We start from the raw sequence: 9,359 nt of genomic DNA on the forward strand, positions 1-9,359 counted from the left end.
CATTCTTTTATTATTTTAGTATCTTTTTGGGAATTGAATTTTGTAGTGTGTTTTTTCCTCTGTTTTCACGAATTTGGATCACTCGAAGTCGAAGAAGATCCAATGGCGTCTCCATCATCAGCGAGAATCTGGTTCCGTATAGTGATCCTGATCGGTTTAATGGTGGTTCTGTTCTATGTCGGCCGTCCTCTCTACTGGAAGATCTCCGCCACTATCCACGATATCCGCCACAACAAGCAATCAGTCAGAGAAGGTAAAAAAAACACACTCACAACACTCTGTTTCTGAGATGGATTCTTGAATTATACCGATCGGGAGTTGTTTTGGAAACAGGTATATCGCAGATCGTACAAGAAGCGCAGAGATCGGTGGGATGGTACCACCACGACGAGTCGGATTCAGGTTTCCGAGAAGGAGGTCACATCAAGAAATCATCTGGAGTTTCTTCTTCTCGGAGGAGGAGGCTTCTCTTCGCCTGAGAGATCAGTGATAAACCTTTTCTCCTTTGTACTACTGTGTTTTTTTTATTTTTTGGTTGAGAGATGTGAAAAAGCAAATAGGATCTGATGCTATGAGTTTGTGTTTTGATGGGCATTCAGAACAAGTAATATGGTATTAACGGGGTTTTGTTCTTTGCTTGCAGATTCCAAACTGTCTTCTAGCTAGTTTATGAGATTTTTAATTTGTTTTTTGAGTAATTTACATGATCTGTTTAGTTTCTTTCTTCTGGTAGTATTATATTATTAGCTGCTTCTTTGTGGTTTTGATCCAGACTATATAGTCTGGTAGGAAGCATCAAAAAACAAGTGTCTCACTCACATTTGTAAGTGTGTTTCTGCGTCTTATAAGCTGTTTTGTCGAACTAGAAACAAGAGAAAATTTGTTTCAATGAGTGGTGTAAACTGATATAGAACTCGTTTAAGTGTATGAACGTTCGAGTCGTCGTCAAGCTCTTTTGCATTCGTTGATTAATCCACCAAATAAATAGTAGTAAATGGCCTCACAAGCATTTTTTGAACAAATCTAAACAAACGAATTTACTCACTCTGTCTCATTATTATATTTAGACACAGTGCAAAATAAATTAAGAAGAGTTACAAAATATCTTTCATAAGAAACCATCGCATACCAAATGTTCAAACATCATATAAAATGAAACATTTTTTTGTTTACAACTTTAGTTTGATGTTTCTTACTGTATCTTATATATTGTTTTTGTTTTTTGTTTGTTTTTTATACATCAAACCATATCCATGCTGAAAAGTTTTTAATATCATGGTCTAATCCGCGCAATGTGGTAATCGGATGTATATGCACCATTATCAATCTAGTAAGAAACATTATCACTAAACAAACAAATATGTATGCAAAAGGGTCGATGTATATGTATAAGTTTCATCTTGGTGGTGACAGAATTTGAGTTGTTTAGTGATATAGACGTAAGCACTTTGGTTAATCAAAGTAATTATGAGTACTTTCAATTAAACAACTTAAGTCAAGCAGAAAACTTTTAAGAAAGACACATCTTTTTTCATACACTTACTATCATTATGGGCCAAAAACTCAAGTGGGTTTTGACCAAACTGAATCATCAAACTCCAATAAACCAAAGCACGTTACCTTTTGGTGCACACGAATATCATATTCTCTTATCATGTTTTTATAAAATTTGTATCTTCGATATTTTGATTTACTATTTCTACCTCCTGAATTCATGTGTTTGCAATACCAAGTGATCATATTAGAAAAACGATAAATAATATCAGATATATAAGAACTAGTAACATATAATCATGAGTTGGACAAAACTTTTGTTTCATCTTTATTTTGTATTCGAGTATGTACATCTAGTTTTCATAATGTAACAATCCGTACTTCAAATGTTTTAGATATCCAAAATTTTGAGGTGATTCAGAAAATTTTATTAGATCAAAGCAAGATATATTTAAAGTTAATTTTCCCTTTTTATATTTAGCTCCCACCTTTAACACTGGTTTGTATTGATGCCGAACATGCAAAGTTTATGTCCAACTCGACATATTTCAATACATATTATAAGTTCTCCATTATTGATGAAAGACTGAAAGAGATAATGTGGGGACCTCCATTCGACCTAGAAAACTTCAATTTTGCGAGCTACTAATACTACTATCGTAAGCTTATTTCGATTCACATAATTAAGATTTAAGAGTAATAATTCAAATGAAAATATTTTTCGTTTCAAATAGATTACTTATAGTTGTCCGAAAATGAAAACGGAATGTTAAAATATCCGAAAATGAAACCATTATACCGTTTTATCCGTTTATCGGAAGTTTTGAATTACCATTTACCACCCTTTGGACAAACTTTTCAATTAATATTGGCATATCTTTTTGAAAGTTGAAACTATAATGAGAAATATCCACAAAATCATAAAGTTGGATCTTCCGATTTTGACTTCTCGCTTCTTCTTTTCTTTTCTTTGTTGCAACTTATCTTCTTTATTTAGCTTACAAAAGGCGAATCTTCTTATTCATAATTATTCATGGTTACCTGCAATGAATATTTAAATGTATCATGCGATGTATTTTCCAAGTGCTGTTCATGGTGGAAAGTTCCCGGCAGTTGTAGTGTCTTTCATATCAAAGCGCAAAAATATATAGGTTTCTTTAACTTTGGAATTGACCTCAAATCGTCATCAAATATTTTGATCAAGTATGGTCTCGTAATTAAGATATAGTATAATAGAAGATTAAACATCTGAGTATCTGACCTTAAAAATACAACTTATGGAAATGATATATCATGTTACTAGAGTTTATAATCCAGAGTTTGACGAATGACGAGAAATAAAAATAATTTATATTCAATGAACTAATGGTTGGCATACCGAAGGTTTGTCATGATGTAGTCCATACATACACGATTGTTAGAGCATGTGCTAGGACAATTTTTGGTCCTTCAAATATATTAATCTTATTTTGAGAGTTTCTTAAGTGTGGTATGAACATTGGTGTCCCTCAGAGTTGGATCCCTGGAAAAAATAATAATATTTTTAATTAAAAAAATTAATTATTTAAATTAATAAATAAAAACATATTAAAGTTTTAATTTAAATAAAACATATAACATTGACATTAAAAACATAAAAAAATTAAAAAGTTACAAAAACTTGGAAAAAAACAAAATATACAATTAAAACATGAAAGATAAAAAACATAAACCATACAAACATCAAAAATAAAAACAAACATTTTATTCAATTCATAAAAAAAATTTTAATTAATCTTCATTATCTGGAAGATGTCCAAAGTTAGTCCAAATATACTCAATCAAATCTTTTTTTAACCGTTCATAAGAAAATTACAAAGTTACAAAAACTTAAAAAAAACAAAACATACAATTAAAATATTAAAAATTAAAAACAGTTTATTCAATCCATAAAATTAAAAACCAAAAAAAAAAAAAAAAAAAAAACCAAACAACACCAACCACACAGATGCTGCCACGTGTAACGAAGGACACAGCAAAAAACGTTTCATATTAAGAAACGTCAACAGCAACCACACAGATGCTATCTTTTTTTATTTATTTAAAAACAAAAAATACCGGGAGACATGCCAAATGTACGCCGTTGCATATGGTCTTAACTCTTGGTCCCCAAAAAAAAAACGAAACTCTTGGTCCCTTCACCATTTCACATTTATCACGTATCATAATTCATAAGAAAATGACTTTCACTGCTTAATTCTAAAAATAAACCAATATATACAGTATAATTTTACCAATTAATTAAAGAAAGGAAACAAAAAAAAGGAGAGCCATCCGCCATTGGTGGACTTCCCATTCCCAACAAGAACCGATCACGTCACGTGATCTCGACGCCGTATTCTTCACGTGGTTATTGATTGAAGTCAACACTTAAAAAAAAAATTTGGGTAAACTGTTGGAGAAAATGTAGTCAAACAAAAAATATGTCGGAGAGAATCTTTTTAAATTAAAAATACACACTCATAACGAGTTTCGTGGTTACTCATCTCTTGTTTTCTCGTTATTTGATCCTAATTAAAAGTTTGTAGTATACATCTTTTACTCACAAGTTGTGTGATCTGTTCCTTTTGTTTATGGTCACTCTCTTTGATGACGGATCCGAATCTTTTTTTGTTTAACTTGGCGAAATAATATTTATAACATAAATGTGATCACAAGTTGGAAAATTATAGTACGATCGTTGACGAATATATCCGATTTGAAATTGTAACAATACAAAAGTAGTAGAACTTAAGAAATTGGCACACCACAAAAGCTATATATATCTTTGTTAAGATAAATACCCTACTTTTTTTTTAAAAGGGGTTTAAGCGTAGGCTTTAAAGGGGTTTAAGCGTAGGCCTTGAGATAAAATACTTGATACTAGAAGAAATGCACATACAAAGACGAATAGTTTTGAAAAATTGAACTTTATGATGAGTTCATGTGCTTCACCACAATTTACAATGGATTTTCTTTCTAATTCTGTATTGATTTATTTTTGTCATTAAAATATTGATAGTTTTCCCCATACCTAGTTAGACTTTTTTTTTTTTTTGGTTAGCTAGGGTAATTCAATTTTTTAACGTCCGGCCAATCCTCTTACGTTTCAAGGGAAATGATCTTTAGCACCAACATAGCAATTTCTACTCTAATGGAAATTACGACCTAGATATATATAACAAGAAATATCTACAAATGTTATTTTAACTCAGTTTGAATTGTAAATGAAATCACGTTCGAATAAGAAATATAATACTACTAATTACCAGAAACAAAATATAATAAAACAGACATGTTTCCCACGTACGTAAGAAAGGTAATATATGTTCGTGCACGCATGTTTCTTGCTCCCATTTGCTTTCTCGAATACAGTTGAATGTTAGACAAACCATTAAGCTAACAGAAAGGATGGATGGACGTATTAATTAACTCATGATAATTTAGTGGTTGATTGTTAGTTTTTAGCGTTGATGGACCCGTCATTTGTTTCACTACATACTGATTTCATTTAAAGTTCGTTTTTCTATTATCAACGATAAGAATAGTCGTTCTTTTAACATTGCTAAGATTAAGTCTTTTGATATGCTCAAAATTTATGATTGGGAAGACAATATTCAAGAAACTAAGAAAACTTATTTTTTATTACATTTACGTAAATGTGGGGAAATAAATTTCATTATATGTTTTACAATTTTCTAAAACAAAAATAGTTGCTTTAATTATATATGTGCAACACTTAATTTAATATAAAAATTAAATGTTAATTCTGTTGACTCGTCAAACTCATTTTTTTTTTGGTTGGATGTGAGAAAAAATCAATTTGTAAAACTATTAAGTGTTGGTACATACATAAACAAGAATCACACTTATGATGTCGCTAATGACGTAATTTAACCCAAAGAAAGAAAAATATAAAAGAACTTTCATGCACGTAAATGTTTCTAAGTTTTAGAGTTTCTCCAAATCCTCACTAAGAGTATATTAACAATATCATAATATTACTTTTAATATCATTTTTTATTTAATGGAAATTTAAATAATAAATAATGAATAAATTATATTAGGACATGTGGTATTTGGGATTCTAAACAAAATCTCATAGCATCTCTTCATTGGAGGTATTCTAGTTCAAGTGATAGTGGTTCTTATTTAAAACCCCATGATCTCTTAGTAAAACTAGAAATCCACATCACACATGTCATTTAGTTGTTGGTTTGGTTTTCTAAATAAATGTTTATTTAATTAAATAATTAAAATCTATTAAAACTATTTTTATTGTAACCAATGGACATGCTTTTATTGGTTTCTAAATAAAAACTCATTTTTACTCTCTTTCCTAATTATTTATGTTAAGAAAATACTTAATAGCCTTGACAAGGCCTGGGTAATAAGGCTACAATTGGTAATCTTAGGGATTTATGATCCAAACATCGGCCGGATTTTTTGTTCTTCATGGAGACCAAACAACCTACTTCTATTCTAGAAAAGTTTGTTGGTCATTTCAGATATAAGAATCTGAAAACAATTGATCCTATTGGTTATAGTGGTGGTATGGCTCTTTTTTATAATCAAGATGATTTTCAGGTATCGATTTTATTTGAGTCTAACAGATTAATCGATATTGAAGCGGTTTTCAAAGGCCGGATTATCCATTTAACTTTCGTTTATGGGGATCCCGTCCCTAAGAATCGGGATATGGTGTGGGAACGCCTTCTAAGAATTAGCTCTAATCGGTCCACCCCATGGTTTTTGGTTGGGGATTTTAATGAGCTGACAGGGAACCATGAAAAACGGGGAGGGGGGGAATTACATCATCCTTTCTCTTTTCTTTCCTTTAATGGGATGATTCGGGATTGTGGCTTTTTGGAGTTTCCTTTTATTGGTGATTGTTTGTCTTGGAGGGGTTGGCGGGATAAAAAACCTATACGCTGTCGGTTAGACAGAGCCTTAGGGAATGAGGATTGGCATGATTTGTTCCCGGATACGGTGACGGAGTATTTACCAATGATAGCCTCTGATCATAAGCCTATAGTGGTTAATATTGGGGCTAAAAGGTCGCGGGGGAAGAGGAGTTATATGTTTGACTGCCGCTGGATTGGTAAGGCGGGGCTGATGGATGTGATAGCATCGGGGTGGGATAGGGATTTGGATCAGGACTCAGATAACTTCGTGCAAAAAGTTGTGAATTGTCGGAAGGCGATTTCTCAGTGGCGTAAATCACAAGTCCCATACGGTAGGGAAACCATTGAGGACTTAAAGCGGCAGTTGGAGGTGGCTCTGGCAGATGACTCAATTCCTCCTTCTACAATCTTGGAATTGCAGAATCGTTTACGTCAAGCGTATGGGGATGAAGAGATTTACTGGTATCAAAAGAGTCGGAGTAAATGGATGAAATTGGGGGATAAGAATTCCAAATATTTCCATGCCTTAACGAAGCAGAGACGGGCTCGTAATCGGATTACTGGTTTGTTTAATAGGGACGACATCTGGTCCACTGAGGATGTTGATATCTGTCACACGGCAGTCTCATATTTTGAAGATTTGTTCACTTCAACAAATCCATAAAATTTTGAGGAGGTCCTAAGGGAGGTCAATACGGTGATTACTGCCGAGGATAATGAGCGGCTCACAGGACCCGCTACGGAGGCTGAGGTCAAATCAGCTTTATTTACGATGCATCCAAATAAAGCCCCAGGCCCAGATGGGATGACAGCTTTATTTTTCCAAAAATCATGGGGTATAGTTAAGACGAATCTTGTGGATTTGGTTAATAGGTTTTTAATGGAGAGAGTTTTTGACAAGGACCTCAATCGGACTCATATTTGCCTTATTCCGAAGGTGGCAAAGCCAACTCGAATGGCAGAATTACGTCCGATTAGCCTGTGTAACGTTGGGTATAAGATCATTTCTAAGATTTTATGTCAGCGACTAAAGAGGGTTTTACCTGGTCTTATCTCCGAGACCCAATCGGCTTTTGTTCCGGGTCGGCTGATCTCGGATAATATCCTTATTGCTCAAGAGATGTTTTATGGCTTGCGTACAAACCCGTCTTGCAAAGGGAAATTTATGGCCATCAAAACAGACATGAGTAAGGCATACGATAGGGTTGAGTGGGATTTTGTGGCAGCTCTGTTACAGAAGATGGGGTTTGCAGAGTCATGGGTTTCATGGATAATGTTTTGTGTCACTTCAGTCGAGTATAGGGTTCGTATTAATGGCCAGCCGAATGGTTTGATAGTGCCACAGAGGGGGTTGCGACAAGGTGATCCTTTATCTCCTTATTTGTTTATTTTATGCACAGAGGTGTTAATTGCTAATATACGAAAAGCAGAGAGGGAGAAGCTTATTACAGGGATAAAAGTGGCGAACAAATGTCCGCCAATTACGCATTTGTTGTTTGCCGATGATAGTCTTTTCTTCTGTAAGGCGGACAGAGGACAATGTCGGGTTATCTTAGATATTCTAAAACAATATGAGTCTGTTTCGGGTCAGCAAATAAATTTTACAAAATCCTCGGTACAATTTGGGCACAAGATTGATGAGCAGACAAAAACCGAGCTCCAGGATGTTCTCGGGATCACAACTTTGGGTGGTATGGGGTCCTATCTAGGTTTACCCGAAAGTTTGGGTGGGGCTAAGACCAAGGTTTTCTCTTTTGTTCGGGAGCGGATTCAAAGTCGGACGAATGGTTGGACGGCAAATTTGCTTTCAAAAGGGGGAAGGGAAGTGATGATTAAATCTGTTGCAACTGCTGTTCCAACGTTTGTGATGTCTTGTTTTCGGTTACCAAAAACAATTACATCCAAGCTTACTAGTGCAGTGGCAAATTTATGGTGGAGTACAAATGGTCAGACAGGGGGCATGCATTGGCTTGCCTGGGAGAAATTATGTGTTAGCAAACAGTTGGGTGGTCTTGGTTTTAGGAATGTGGATGACTTTAATTCGGTATTACTGGCCAAGCAACTTTGGCGTCCGATAGACGTTCCAGAGTCTTTGTTTGCCAGGGTTTTCAAAAGTAGGTATTATAGGAATACGCATCCGTTGGATCCAATTAGGTCATACTCTCCCTCCTATGGATGGAGGAGTATATGTTCTGCTCGCTCTCTGGTTAATAAAGGGCTTATTAAACGGGTTGGTTCTGGGGACACCATTTCTATATGGTCAGATCCTTGGGTACCAGCTCAATTCCCGAGACCAGCTTCCAGCAAGGGGCCGTTAAAGGACCCTTATCTTCAAATGAATCAATTAATTGATCGACAAAATAATTCTTGGCGTCTGGATATGCTCAATGAGCATTTTGATCCACTTGATGTTGCATTAATCAGGGCTATTCCGTTGGGTGGTAACCAAAGGGATGATCCCTTCGGTTGGCATTTCACGAAAACTGGGAAGTATACAGTCAAATCAGGCTATCATATTGCATGTCATGACGTGGTTCGGACTTTTGCGGCCACTGGTTATGGCCCGGAAATTACCTCCTACTCGCTAGTGTGTGGAGGGCTCGTTGCCCACCTAAGATCCAACATTTTATGTGGCAGGTCTTATCTGGTTGTATTTCTGTTTCGACAAATTTGGGACGACGGGGTATTGCTTGTGATGTATGGTGCGTACGATGCGGCGCGGATTCGGAGACAATAAATTATGCCATCTTTGTGTGTCCTCCGGCCCGTCAGGTTTGGGCGCTAGCAAATGTGCTGGTGGGACCTAATTCCTTCCCAACGGAATCAGTATATGCAAATGTTGATCACTTTTTAGGGCAGCAGAATCCGAGAGCCCATATTGTGGCTTTCCCTTGGCTTATGTGGTTTATTTGGAAAGCAAGGAATGCACGTGTCTTTGACAAT

The 9,359-nt window shown here is 35.2% G+C and overlaps 1 protein-coding gene across 1 annotated transcript; it reads left to right on the plus strand.

Annotated features, from left to right (window-relative positions):
- LOC104735942 lies at positions 1-718 on the plus strand. The gene is made up of 2 exons (XM_010455836.2): positions 1-253; positions 334-718. The coding sequence occupies exons 1-2, from the start codon at positions 103-105 to the stop codon at positions 477-479; spliced, it is 297 nt and encodes a 98-aa protein (XP_010454138.1). The 5' UTR covers positions 1-102; the 3' UTR covers positions 480-718.

Source organism: Camelina sativa, chromosome 13, assembly GCF_000633955.1.
Source record: "Camelina sativa cultivar DH55 chromosome 13, Cs, whole genome shotgun sequence".
In the NCBI taxonomy this organism is placed as follows: Eukaryota; Viridiplantae; Streptophyta; class Magnoliopsida; order Brassicales; family Brassicaceae; genus Camelina; species Camelina sativa.